The sequence below is a fragment of the Carassius auratus genome, unplaced genomic scaffold (genome assembly GCF_003368295.1).
Source record: "Carassius auratus strain Wakin unplaced genomic scaffold, ASM336829v1 scaf_tig00045119, whole genome shotgun sequence".
Classification (NCBI taxonomy): domain Eukaryota; kingdom Metazoa; phylum Chordata; class Actinopteri; order Cypriniformes; family Cyprinidae; genus Carassius; species Carassius auratus.
Window position 1 is genome coordinate 56,185 of NW_020526880.1, and position 14,654 is coordinate 70,838.

The 14,654-nt window shown below is 39.1% G+C and overlaps 1 protein-coding gene, 1 long non-coding RNA gene and 3 other non-coding genes across 5 annotated transcripts; all 5 read right to left on the reverse strand.

Annotated features, from left to right (window-relative positions):
• Window positions 1–754: 754 nt before the first annotated feature.
• On the reverse strand, window positions 755–827 carry trnaa-agc (transfer RNA alanine (anticodon AGC)). The gene has a single exon. It is a non-coding gene; the product is annotated as a tRNA-Ala (tRNA).
• Window positions 828–1,313: 486 nt separating this feature from the next.
• On the reverse strand, window positions 1,314–1,386 carry trnaa-agc (transfer RNA alanine (anticodon AGC)). The gene has a single exon. It is a non-coding gene; the product is annotated as a tRNA-Ala (tRNA).
• Window positions 1,387–4,759: 3,373 nt separating this feature from the next.
• On the reverse strand, window positions 4,760–4,848 carry trnay-gua (transfer RNA tyrosine (anticodon GUA)). The gene is given in 2 exon segments: window positions 4,760–4,795; window positions 4,812–4,848. It is a non-coding gene; the product is annotated as a tRNA-Tyr (tRNA).
• A 551-nt stretch (window positions 4,849–5,399) lies between these two features.
• LOC113087707 (transmembrane protein 214) lies at window positions 5,400–11,835 on the reverse strand. Its single transcript, XM_026255632.1, has 16 exons — window positions 11,564–11,835; window positions 10,299–10,486; window positions 10,074–10,224; window positions 9,726–9,860; window positions 9,568–9,650; window positions 8,710–8,815; window positions 8,478–8,559; window positions 8,297–8,398; window positions 8,074–8,215; window positions 7,841–7,932; window positions 7,716–7,764; window positions 7,415–7,522; window positions 6,971–7,185; window positions 6,723–6,891; window positions 6,386–6,537; window positions 5,400–5,886 (listed from the first exon to the last, which is right to left on the reverse strand). Exons 1-16 carry the CDS (start codon window positions 11,697–11,699, stop codon window positions 5,760–5,762), a joined length of 2,037 nt encoding a protein of 678 aa, XP_026111417.1. The 5' UTR covers window positions 11,700–11,835; the 3' UTR covers window positions 5,400–5,759.
• A 1,120-nt stretch (window positions 11,836–12,955) lies between these two features.
• On the reverse strand, window positions 12,956–14,629 carry LOC113087711 (uncharacterized). Its single transcript, XR_003285608.1, has 2 exons — window positions 14,450–14,629; window positions 12,956–13,926 (listed from the first exon to the last, which is right to left on the reverse strand). It is a non-coding gene; the product is annotated as an uncharacterized LOC113087711 (long non-coding RNA).
• Between the last annotated feature and the right edge of the window lie 25 nt (window positions 14,630–14,654).

The window sequence follows — 14,654 nt, forward strand, 5'->3', positions numbered from 1 at the left end:
AGATTCTATATATATATATATATATATATATATATATATATATATATATATATATATATATTTGTAAAATATTTAATTCAGTGAAAGATGTTTACGAGCTCAATGTAAGCCCAATGTAAGCTCAAAAGAAGCCCAAAGAAAGCTTAAAGGCAAAAGGAAGCCCAAAAGAATATCAAAGTAAGCTCAGAGTAAGTTCTGATGGTAGAGAAAAGTGATTGGTCAAAAGTAAGCTACAGGCAAAACGCGATTGGCTCATGTGGGCTTACTTTGTGCTTACTTTGGGCTTCAGTATGCTGCAGTATGCAGGCGGATGTGAAACAGGAGAAACAAGTCTTTTCAACCGCAAGTTATGAAGGAATTAAATGGAAATATAAACGTAATTACTCAAATTAAGCCCAAAGTATAAAACATGAGCGTTTTGCCTGTAGCTTACTTTTGACCAATCACTTTTCTCTACCATCTGAGCTAATCCCCCTACATACTACATACTACATACTACATACTGCACTACGTACTACAGATTCCAAGGACGTGGTAACATAAAAAGACCTGCAAACCATAACAAAATATCTTAAAAAATGTTTCTACTATTTTTATTTTTTAGAAATTATTGCAAAATTACAATTTTCATGTTTTAATACTGAGATTCAAGATTCTGGATATATTTAAAAAAAATAATTTAGTGAGAGATATTTATGAGTATTTACTTTAATATTTCCATTTAATTCCTTCATAACTCACAGTTGAAAAGATTTGGAGGATGCGGGCATCGATCCCGCTACCTCTCGCATGCTAAGCGAGCGCTCTACCATCTGAGCTAATCCCCCTACACGCCATGTGCTGCATACTGCATACTACATACTGCACTACGTACTACTGGTTCCAAGAACTTGTAAACTATGATAAAATATCTTAAACTTTACTTATTTTAATGCTCGCCGAGTTTCTATTATTTTATAATTTTAGAAAGTATTGCAAAATTTGATTATTCAGAATTTTTCATACTAAGATTCTGTATACTGTTTTAATATTTTAATATTTAATTCAGTGCAAGTGCAGTTGTTCACTTTTAAATATTTTAATATAATTCCTTCATAATTCATGGTTGAAAAGACTTGGTTCTCCTGTTTCACATCCCCCTGCATACTATGTGCTGCATACTGCATACTGCACTACATACTACAGATTCCAAGGACGGGTAAACCATAATAAAATATATAAAAATGTTCATCAAGTTTCTACTACTTCATGGCGAGTTGTTCACTTTTATATATTTTCATTTAATTCCTTCATAATTCAGGGCTAAAAAGATTTGGAGGATGCGGGCATCGATCCCGCTACCTCTCGCATGCTAAGCGAGCGCTCTACCATCTGAGCTAATCCCCCTACATACTATGTACTCCATACTACATACTATACTACATACTACAGGGACGCAGGACAATGAAAAGGTGTGTAAAATTGACTTATTTTAAGTACTATATGCTGCATATTTGCACTACGTACTACAGAATCATTCTGTCAGACCTCAACAAATTGAGTATTTATGATGTTTATTGAATACGCGTCTATTCCACTTATACTTCCACACACACACACACACACACACACACACACACACAGCTTTTAATTCAAGATTTTCTTAAATCAATAATAAAACCGTGGTGACCTGTTTGGACCAGGGTATGAATATTTTCAAAAGGCAAAGTTGGTCTAAAATTGTAAAAGACCGGTTAATCTAGTTAATGCTGCATGGAAGTGTCCAGAAAATAAATGACCATTTAAAGTTTTTTACAGACGCTAGGACACATTTCTCAATACTTAGGTCACTTTCGCAAAACTCTTCACACAGTTCTCCTAACCAACTCTCAGCTTGGCAAAGCAGTTCATTTCACATTCACAATGCACTACAACTACCAAAACACTTTCTTTAATAAAATATATTTCATTCAAATATTACTGTAGAAATGTAGCAATTTGCTGTCTTAAAAACAGTATGTAAGCATGTGCAAATTGGCCTGTTTGTACAAAGAGTTTTGTGTCTGAGTGAGAAAAGAATTCATCAAATTTGAGAGATGTAGTCACTGAATGCATTTTGTGCCAAAGCAATGATAATTGATCCTCAGTTTAGCCCACATAGACTTCTGTTGTGCTCACTGTGTGAAGAGTTTTGCAAATGTGCCCTAAGTATTGGGAAATGTGTCCTAGCGTCTGTAAAAAACTGTAAACTATTCGTGTGCTCTGGTTTGTTGAATGTGTTCACACCGTTTTCTTGGACAGTGGTGTAATGTATCTGTACTTGAGTTTTTATATTTCTGTCCGAAGCACATTCGTTACTTACTACAGAATAAAGCCAGAAGAACTGAGAGTTCAGGAAAGCAGAAGTTTGAGGAATCAGTGGTTTGGGTCTGCTGCGAGTTAAGAAGACTCCTAAAAACACCTTTTCCCAAGTGCACACTCAACCGCTGATAAAGCGTTTTTTTTTTCTCAAGTCAAGGATGAGGTGCGTGATATAATACAGTATATCATCTGCGATAATATGGTATGTGTTGTTTTATGTGCGATCTGATATTATGGAACCCTATCAGCTAAAACAGAGAGCACGCATGGGATTATAATTTCTGTAGAACGCAAACATGTTTTTTTATTTTTATGGTTTAATATCATTTAAATCACACCAAAGAGTGCTGTTGTTTTCTCGATATTTCAGCATGATAACAAATTTAATAATTTTACAACATTGTAATAAAGTTGGTATAAAGTGACTCGCTATTTATAGCCTACACAATATCGCCTGTTTTGGTGTTTACTTATTGAACGAATCAGCGTTTTGAACGAGTCGGTTGAATGAATCGGTTGAATCTCAATGACTCACTCATTAACAGTCACTTGCTGTCACCTACTGGTGGTTTTAATTTCACAAGGATGATTCACAACGATTTTTTTATCCAAGTTAAAATCATTTTAAATATCGTTTTTCAAACTGTAAATACATCTAAACCCTATTTCAAATGATTACTTGTGTTGGAATGAAAGAATATAAGTACCACATGAAGTGTTTTTTATTCTTATCTTAAGATAAAAAATGGAAGAAAGAGTTCAAACTGAACACAATATTGCTACTCAAGCTTTGTGTAAACACACACACACACACACACACACATTTTTTTTGTATCGAAGTATTGTCCTGCCGCTCACATAAAAAGCTATTCAGATTAGATGTGCGTCTGTAAATACAGATTGTTAAGAATTGTATCCTATTTTCCGTTTTTATGTATAGTCTAATACAATTAGTGAAGTATTTAAGGTTAAATGGAGAAAAGATTTAAATTCAATGCAAAGAGGCAAATTAAAGTATTTTTTTTTCGGCCAGAAAAATTATAATTTCCATTTGCAATGCCATTATTTACCCACTCTAATAAATACACATGTATCTAGTCTAGTTGCTCAAAACAGTATTGCAGGTCATAACTGATGACTTATTTTTAGGTTTTGCATAAATATTTAGACACGATCTAACACTCGTTTTTCAAATTATACATTTTAAAAAGATACTTGTATAAGCACACACAAGTGAATATTAATTCATGAAAGAAAATACTGAATTTAACCCAAGAAAAGTAAGTACAGTATTCATGCGAACTGATAGTGAATCAAGAGATCTGAATTGATTTGGGCTTCTATCAAGCAAATGCAATCATTATAAACAAAATTGATCTTTGCAATGCAGATAAAATAGAAGCTGCATCTGAAGTGCCATTTAGATGTTTTTACACACTGTTTAATGCAGCTCAGTGGGACATGGAATACTTTAGCCTACAGTTACAAATTAATAAATAATGTTTTGATATTTTAAAGATAAAACATTGAAAACTGATGTTTGAAATTATTTAAAAAATGAAAAGGTTCCATAAAATGTGAAATTAAAACCGCCAATAGGTGGCAGCGAGTCACTGTTAATAAGTGAGTCATTGCGATTGAACCGAATCATTTAAACGGTTGATTCATTCAGGAACGAAGCACTTTAATGTTGCTCAGAGACTCAAAACTGTGGCTGCAGCAGGTGCTGCATTTTATTCACTTCTTAAACTATTGTGAATTTACATTCTGCATTTAAATTAATATTACCCACTGCAAATCATCCCAGGGGTGGCCACAGGGGTGGCCAGAGTTTATACAGCCACCCCTTGGGGGCGCCACTGTATAGACGTTTACCCAACTATGACAACTTCTGCTAGAAAATATGAAAGGGTTATGTTACTACATTCAAGATAAAATAGTTTTTTTTTTTACTTGAAATAAAATTCCTACATGTGCACTGTTCAAATTATATAGATTTGTATTAATTTTTTATTTAGTAAATGCTCAGCTGCAAAAACATGTTCTGAAACATAAAGTAAATGAAATTTACAAGTTAAGTTAATTTAAGTTAAATTATATTAACATATGAAATACATACAAATGTATATATATTTTTTGTTTGTTTGTTTTGGGTGGGGTGGGACCTCCCCAAGAGCTTTGACACAATTCGAACACTGGGTACATTTGATATGAAAAAATACATTTCATACTTGAGTACAATAAATATCACACTTTAAGACTTTACTCAATTTATATTCAAAATGGTGACTTCTATCAAAGTCATTTTCTGGTAATTTATCAGTACCTTTACTTTATCCACTGATCTTGAGCTTCTTTGTGCGAGTGAATGGAACATTGCACGTGAAACTAGTTACTGAAGAAAAGAAAAGTGTTACCCTCCTTCGAGCCGGATTCGAACCAGCGACCTAAGGATCTCAGTGACATCACCGCTACAGTCCTCCGCTCTACCAACTGAGCTATCGAAGGGGCTGGATCTGTTACAGAACAACCGGAACAAAAGTAGAAGTTCTACCATATTTGCTAACATTAGCTGATAATGTACTCATCCCAGATCAGAATGAGTGTGTTTCTTCATCAGGTTTGTAGAAAAGCAGCACTGCATCAGTGTCTCATCAATGGATTCTCTGCAGTGAATGGGTGCCGTCAGAATGAGAGTCTGATAAAAACATCCCAATAATCCACAGCACTCCAGTCCATCAGTTAACAAAGAAAACACACACCCTTTTAACTCAAATACATAGTCTATAATCCATAATAACACTTCCTCCAGTGAACAAGTGCATCTCCTTTTGTCTCTCACAGATTAGTTTAGATCTGTTTAAACGCTGCTTGATCTGTGCAGATTTCTCTCCTGATTCAGACCAGAACACTTTTTTAGCTTTATACTCGGATTTCAGATAAAGAAGTCTTGATGGATGCGTTTCTTACAAAAACACAGATTGTGGATGTTTTAAACCGAAGGCTTTGGGTTTCACCTCACAATGAATATTGAAAAGAAAAAAAAATATCACAGTAGCTGTGAGCAGGACTGAACAGCATTGGTTTATTTATAAATCATTTACAAAGTAACAAATCAGCTCATCTTACAGGACACATCTGCTTCAAACGATACATTGTATTTCAACAATGTGGTTTCCATAGCAACCCGTGTTGTTCAGGGTCCGGTGGGTTTGAGGACAGACAGTAAATCAGTCACATTAATAATGTTCAGTGTTCAAGTACAGAGCTCAGCCAGCAGCAGTAGTCATTAGTGATCCACACAGAGCTAGAACACCATGAAAAACATCCGCATAAAAGACAGACCTGTCAGTACAACAGATATAAAATCATGCAAACTGACGAAAAAGAGCAAAGAAAACAGAAAGGGTGTGTGTGCATCACGCTCTGGACAGCAGCTCCTGCGCTCGGCTCTTGGCCGCAGACGTGGCGTCCTGCAGGTAAACCCAGGTGCTGTTGGTGAAGGATCTCAGGTGCTTCTGGAAGCAGTGGAGCGACACCTCGCCGCTACAGACACACAAAACATCCAACGCCGTCAGCCAATCACAACACAGCTTATCACATACAGAGCTTCTAATGGTGCTGCATACTATCCGTCCTAAACCGTGTTAAAAACAGAAACCGTATGTTCCAAATCAAAGCATGTTTAAAGGAGTGTGTCACAGATGGTCACACTGTGCGGTAAACGAGGGTTCGATTAGAAAAAAAGTGTAATGGTGGTAATGTGAGAGCGATGGACAGGCAGAGACGGCTTTGAGTGATGATCAATCCATGTCTTACCTGATTCAAAAACATTTAATGTGACACGTTATATTTCATCTGCAGTAACACTGTGAACTTCTAGAATCATACGTTTAGTCGTTCACTTTGAAATGCATCATTATGCAAATATATAAAGCGTCTCACACACTTCTCTTCATTTCTCGGAAGGAAATTCTATTACACGATATGTGGATCTGGTTGCCGTGTGGCTGGACTGTGTTATGTGTGTGTGTGTGAGACTGACTCGCAGGACTCCTGCAGGCTCCTCCAGACGCTCTGAAGCGCTGCGCTCACACACTGCAGCGCTGGCACCAGCACACGCTCCTGGACGTACAGCAGCAGCTGCTTCACATACTCCAGCATCTCAAACACACTCTCCGGAGTGTGTGTGTGGACCTGAGGAACGAGACCACATCAGCACAAACACTCTCAGCTTACACCAACCTGATGCACTCAAATAACACAATTAAACAAAACTACACAAACACAGTAAAGAAGAAAGAATAAAATCAAGTCAACTAAAATAAAGTGGAAAAAACTAAACCATAAAATGATATTTAAATAAGTATTAGACTGCTGACCCATTGGATGAGCAGCGGCACGTTCTCCTGCAGCCACAGCCAGATCTCAGAGCTCCTCTGAGCGAGGAAGAGTCCGGCGACCTTCATCCGCTCGCGAGCGTCCTCCAGCAGCGGCGCAGTGCTCTCCAGCACCAGAGAGTAATAGTGCGGCGTGTTCTCCGCCAGACAGCTGCAACACACACACACAAACACACCTGAGTCAGGTGACACGCAGACACACGGCTAGCACACGCCTGACGCTTCCTCACCTGACGCCCAGCTGACTGTAGTGTGACACTTTACTCCAGGCCTGCTGGGATACGGCCTTGACCCCTGACCTCTCCAAGTACACATCTGTGGTCGAGCCGGCGAACGACCCCTGTGACCTGATGTCATGCGCAACGAAGCCCCCGAAGAACACCAGTGACATCATCAGCATGCGCCACCAGGGGAACCCCCGACCGTGCATCTTCTGCTGCAGAGACTGATGGGAAACAAACATGGCACACAGTCAAACAACTTATGCCACGTTTCCACCGTTTCCACCCTTGCCGTCTGCACATTAGCTCCGCCCACTAACAGCGGTTCTTAAAAGCAGAAGAACTCCAAAGGAACAACGTTATTTTGAAAAGAAAATACATGAAAGAATATCGTTTACATGTAGCGCATCAATTCAGCCTCTGTGTGTGTGTGTGTGTGTGTGTGTGTCTTACGTGGCAGAGCGAGTTGCAGTCGCTGATGTGCTGTGTGTTTGTGCTGCTCTGGAGCTCGTCATTGGTCACTTTGAACGACTGGATGGTGTCCTGAAGGTTTTTCTGCAACTAAACCACAACACATGATGAGCACAGGCTGATAGATCTGCATTCATGACCAAATCAACAGTTCCTAAAATGCCCATTAATGTCATTATGAACCAAAATATTACCTAATAACATTTAAAAGGGACATGGGAATAAAACACACGGTACAGTGAAGGAAGACTCTGGTGTGTGTGTGTGTGTGTCGGACTCTTACCTTCGGTGGAAGTGTGTTCCAGGACTTCAGCAGGTGATTCAACAGAAGACTGAAGAGAAAAGGAGAAAAGCATTAGTGAAGTGTTGGGTCCAGTCGTCCGCAGGTGTTTAACGGTGAAGACTGACCTGGACTGAGGCAGGTGTTTGGTGTATAACTGTCTCCAGACGCTCAAACTTTGTCCGTCCAGCGTCAAACACTCGGTCAGGCTCCGGAGCAGCTGCACACACACACAGAGCAAGGACAGCACACTAATGAGGGCACTACGATGCTGACGACACAGAATACAGTCAGAAATACATAGAAAGAACACAGAATCTCAAAGCTCCTCAGTACAACCTAAATAATAACTGTGTCCCACCTCTTTCTTCATGGCGTCAGGGCAGTTCGGTGTGGCTCGGGACAGGAACGACGGGAAGTACGTGTGCAGCGTCGATTCGGGTTTGGCTCCGAACGCCAGGACCTTGAGCCGCGGGTAAAGACGACACAACTGCTCCTGCAGACTGCACAACAACATCAGGACATGAATCAGCACGGGAATAAGAGTCAGGACGATGACCTGAGCATCACACAGAGAGTCTCACCTCGGGGACAGGGCATTTTTGGGCATGTAAGCAAAGTCCAGCAGCGGGAAGAACTCCTTCGGGCCCATGATCCCAAATCCTTTGGTCAGGTTGGCATGAAGACTGAAACACAGACACAAAGAACCTGAGCTTCAAATCAGACTGTGCAGAACTCACAGATTGAGCTCCAGCGAAGACTTACGTGAGGAGGCGCTCCAGATAAGCAATGGCATACGCAGACAGAGCCTTCATCCCAAGAACTGGAAGCATGATCCCCAACCAAACTACAGGACAGAACACACCATCACTGCTGCTTCTGTGAGGCTTTCCAGATGTTATAGAGGTCATGTTAAATCCCAAAGAGAGCTAGCTGAAGAGCAGCAGTTATTTCTCAATGATTGCTCAAGCTCTCTCTGGTCTTCGCTGGCGCTCACCTCTGATGCCCTGGCTGAGGTCGTAGAATCCCGCCTGTCCCAGAGCCCACATGATGGTCAGACACTTGACCGGACGGTTCTGATGGGAGCGCAGCAGCTCCAGGTGCTGCGGAGAGGTCACACGGGGGTCAAAGGTCACACAGGAGTATTACAGAGACAGAGCGACACACGTCAATCTGAAAATCACATCCAGCGGGGGGGGAACACTCCAATGCTCTCCATCGCAGGAAGCTGCCTCCTGCTCATTTCTGACTTCTAACACAAATCAGAACGATGCCTAAACGCTGCTGTGTGACGAGGTGTACAGCAAACAAGCTCAAAAACCCAGAACTACGTTTTTACAAGCTGTCGACCCAATAAATGAGCATTTAAGGACACATAAGAAGAGCACGATGTGTAATATTATTCTGAGAACTGGAGGGAAATGTAATCAGAAACATTCATTATTTTTAATGTCAAGGGATTATTTCAGCACCCGATGTGAATCTGAGAGGAGATATATTGAGAAACTAGTTTATTGGTCTATGTCGGTGTCCCTCCTCCTAGAAATGACCCGACTGAACGGCCCAGTGTGAAATACCCCATCATCTACAACACATCTTATTTCAGCAAATTGACCAGGCAGCTTTTCTTCTTTTGGCTTGAATTGATGTATTAAAATAACAGAAACTAAAAACTAAAACCACACTCTCATATTTAAAAACATCATCATAATAGTAAAACAAAATCCAGAAAAATTACAGTATGTCTTGCTTATCAATATACATTTTCAACTACAATAAATTATTAAATTATAGTGGCAATAATTCAATTGTTCAGACATCCTTTGGATTATTAATTTAATTAAGAGTGACTCACGTCAGCGAGGTTCAGCGTGACGATCTGGGGTTTGTCCTGCACGAGAGCCTGGATGCACATCCTGTATCCATGCAGAGATTCACCTGTGGAGCAGACACAGATCAACACGGAGCGCTCGGAGCGGAGCATCACGAACCTGACGTGTCATCTCCACTCACCCGGCTGTCGGTCCTGCTCTCGTAACATCGTAAACACGCAGTGGTCCAAGAACTCGGGCAGCGCGTCTGAACACTTGCCCAGCAGGTTTCTGATGACGGCCTTCAGCTCCTTACCAGCGAGGCAGTATGGGTAATCTAGACACACAGACTCAGATTAGGTTCTGATATAATGACTCGGAAAACACTAAACAAGATCTGAACACATGCTCCAGAGCTAGAAATATTTCAATTGTGATCTTATATGACAGATCCATCATGCAACACAACACACACTACATATGGATCTCATTAAAAGCCTGTTTCCTCATATTAGCGCTAGCTGCGGCGGTGGTTGTGATCTGGACGGACCGTGAGCGTAGCTGCTGAGCGTGGGCTCGGTGTCCGGCGCTGGGAGCTTGTAGTTCAGGTATCCGGCCAGATCCTTCACCCAGACGCTCGGATTCTCAGGAAACAGACTCTGACTCTTCTCCAGCATCTGCTTCAGCTCCAGCACATCCAGCTGACACACACACACACACAGGTGTCAGATCTACATGCATTCATCAGCAGGTGTGTGTGTGTGTGTGTACTCACGGCTCTGACCGCCTCCTCCAGGCTCTTGTAGCGTGTTGGTTTGCTGCTGGCGCTGGCGGGGGGTTTTTTGGTCTGTTTGGCTGCATTGGGTTTCTTCTGCTGGGGTTCGGTCGCTGGAGGAACCTGCTCCTTGTTCTGCTTCTTCCCAATCTTCTCAAAGCCGTCGAATATGGTCTCAGACATCACGTCTGCAAACGTCCGCACAGAGAACAGAATGAGACAGAAGAGCGTCAGCGCTCCAGTCCTGACCCACGACACACATTTCACCACACTCCCAGACGCCCAGCAACACTGCACAGACACCCAGGGCGCATATATATGTATATATATAAAATCAGTTTTAGTTTTTAAGATAATTTTAAATGAATAAGTTTAAAATAAAGTGAAAATATATTTTACTATCCTTAAGAATTTAGTAAGGGTTACATACAAGTTATATATACATATACATACATACATATATATATAAAACTTACACAAAATACATATTGTAGGAAAGGTCTTGAGTATCAAGATTCCATATTTGGTGATTGTTTTGTGATAGAAGTAATACTGATATAGATATTTAGACATTTGTGTCAGGAATTAAAGCATATTAAAAATTCAATGGAGTTTTGATGGCGCCCGGTGGCTGTGTGTGGTATAACGCCCCACATACAATCAGGAACCTCCATTTTTGTATATCAACTTCAAATTTGGAATATAACTTATTTAGACATAAGGCTTTCATCATATATATATATGTGTGTGTGTGATCAGCTTTATTTTTGAAGATAATTTTACATTATCTTAAAAATATGTAAAACCGCGAAAATTAACTGAGCATTTATTTTTGTTTTTTATTAGTTTAGAGTTAGGACATTTATTTTAAATGAATGTATTCATTTTTTTGTTGTTTTTAAAGACATCTATACAAGTTTTATTCATTTTATTTAAGCTTTAATTAAGTCAACTTACACAGTCTGAAAATAAAATAATAAATATAGCTTTAAAAATAGCTGCACAATACAACAGAAAAATAAACATTTGGTATATAACAAATATTAATTTTTCTGTTGTACAGTGGATCGCGGAGATCTGACTCTGTTTGTTTTTGAATCTTCGCTCGGTTCTTCTGGTCAGATATATCGGGTATTAAACAAGACAGATGTTATGATGATGTTATTTCTGTGCTTGAGACCGAATCACAGATGAATAGCAAGCAGCTGGAGGTCGGTTTCTCTGTGTTTCTGCTTGTTTTTCTCGTGTTTTGTGATTTGACTCACAGTTGCTGTCAGTGTTAGCGTCCCTCAGCGCGTTCCGGCCGGGTTTCTTCTCCTGAGTTTTTCCCCCGGAGCTGCTGCTGATGTTCTGTTTCTTTCCTTTCTTCACCACCTCCCATTTGCCCGCACCGGAGGCCATAATCTCGAGCTACAATAAACCAGTGATAAATAATAACCGACGCTGTCGTTCGGATCAAACCAACGGTTCTTTTGCCACGTCTGGTCTATTAGCGGTGCGCGGAACTGCTTCCTGTTTCAGCTCATCCACTCTCTGCGCGCTTCCGGTGAGTGCTTTCAAACCGAGCCCGTGCTACTAGTGCTCGTGCTGTCTGTTTTGTGTATTATTTAATTAAAACTGACTAAACGTAAATCTCATGTAGTATTTGGTATATAATCGGTATGTCGCGGTCTGAAAATGAGCTGTTTGTTCATGTAATCAACTTGATATTCCGGGAAACCCGCTAGCCCGCGGGCTAAATGCCGGGGAGCTAACCCGTTTGACCAATCGGAAGCGCCGCTGAGTAGCATGTGACTTTATGGTCACGTACAGGAAAGAGCAGACGATCGGATGCGCTGTTTGAAGTTGTTCTTTGTTAGTGACGTCACTCACGCCTAACGTATTCTTTTGAAAATGAGATGTTGAAAAGCTAATAGATGATACAAATCAAACGTGTTAAATAACAATAAACTATTAAAAAAAAGCAGTTTTAAAATAAACGCAACTAAAATAAAACACTTACTGAAAAATGGCTAAAAAAATACGATGTAGCACGTTCTAAAAATTAATTCATGAAAATGTAAAATTAAATAATTTAAAAATAAAAACAATTACTATTACTAATTAAAAATTCCATCAAAATAATGGAAATGAATTTTTACTTTAAAAATAAAACCGAATGTTAATTTAAATCTTTTAAAAATAAACAATTAAAATAGAACACTACTAAAAATAAAATCATATGCATGTGTAATTATAAGAAATATATATATATATATATATATATATATATATATATATATATATATATATACACAAAATTAAAAGTACTTACTGAAAATTAAATAAGAAAATGTAAAATAAAAAATAAAAAACAAAAAACTCTAAAATTGTGTGGAAAAAACTGACACAGTATTCACTTTAATTAATCTTAACTAAATTTCATCTTCATGAATGAAAATGTACAAATAAAATATTTTGTACAAGAGACCATATTTTTATATTTTATTTGACTAAATATTTTTAATCATATGCATCATATATATATATATATAATATAAAGTGATATATTCATCACTGTGACCCTTTAAAACTTAATTACATGTGATATGATTATTTATTAAATCATTTCTTAGTGTCTGATGTCCGTATGAGAATAAACCAGCAAACACACATCCTTCATTCCTCACACACTGTTTATTTTACATGGTAAAACTCCACATGGATGCATGTTTGATGAGGTGTGAAAGGGTTAATGACACTGGCCTGTCAATCAAAACCGACCCGTCAATCAAATAAAAAAGACTTGAGACTGAAATGTTAAATTAAAATATAGCAGCTAGAAAACTCTGTTTCATATCATCAGTCAGTTAAACGTTAGTAACGGCCGAGTCTCTTTTCATCTTATGAATTTATAGCATTTTTCATTCAAAGTTAGCATTTTGTATTCATTCATTTCCGTCCTAAATAAATAAAACTCTCACCCCTGCACTATCAGTACTGATTATAATCAGCTCGAAGGCTCGGTTTAGTGTCCTGACACGTGTTTCTGGTCTGATGGAGAATATATGAAGACCAGACACACAGAATAAGAAAGTGAACAGGCCTCATGTTGATTTGATGCTGATTTAACCTGCGCTTTGTCTGGGATTCGATCTTAGTACCACTTCATTCACTGCAACTACAGTAAAACCCTCTAAACACAACGCAAATAAAACAAATGACTTACATTCTCGTCAAGCTCTAATAAATTAGCTGATTAGAGCCAAATCAAAAAACAAATGTTAGTTGATAACCTTGGCTGTGTGTGTCTCTACATCAGTGTGTGTGTGTGTGTGTGTGTGTGTGTGTGAAAGTGTCACTGCCTCATCATCATCGAGTCGTCAGGATTCGTCATTATACCCACAGCCAATAAAACATCAGCTTCACCGCATCAATTCAGACCTCATTAGCATAGGCACGCCCCTACTCACTCTATTAGACCACGCCCCTAGTGTCTGCTGGTGGGGGATGGAGTGAAAGAGAGGGAGAGAAAGAAAGAAGGATGACATGACGAGAGAGAGAGAGAGAGAGAGAGGGAGGATCAGTATTCATCCTGGTCCTGTGGCTGTTCATCAATGTCCTCGTCCTCCGGAGGAGCGAAACCATCCTGAAACAAACCCAGAAAACAGAAAACGTGATTGCGTCTTTAATTCCACAGTTTTAGTCTTTACATGCCCACAATTGAAAGATACAAACTTGCAATTGTGACAAAAAAATTATATTTAATTTTCAGAAAAAAAAAACTGATTTTTTTTGTTATTTGTGAAAAGAAAACCAACTGGATTTGTGAGAAAAAGTCAGAAAATGTAAATTTAAAATTAAAAATAGAATTTTGAGAAACAATTCTGAATTCTGAGAAAAGCTAAAATTCTGAGGAAAATCTCAAAATTCGTAGAAAATTTTATGAATGGCGAGAGAAAAATTGATAAAAAAAATCTGACTTCAGAAAAAAAGGAAAACTGCAAGAAAAAAGTTAGAATTATGAAAAAAAAAACGTATAATTGCGAGAGAGAAAACCATTCAGAGAAAGAAAAACTGATTTCTGAGAGCAGTCAGAAATTCCGAGGAAAAGCTGTAGACTCAGAGAATGCTGTCTGCTGATTTCTGATGATATGTGAGATGTGAGATACCTCTGTGGCGTAGAGCACCTCCAGGATCTTCCCGAGCACAGGGCTGCTGTCGCACTCGTTCTCCTGACAGATCAGCTCGATGTCACGCAGTTTACCGAAGTAAAAGTCTCTCTCTTTCTCCAAACCATCCACCGTCAGTTTCAGGTCCATCAGCTGCACACACAGACACAGACACAGACACACACACACACACACACACACACAC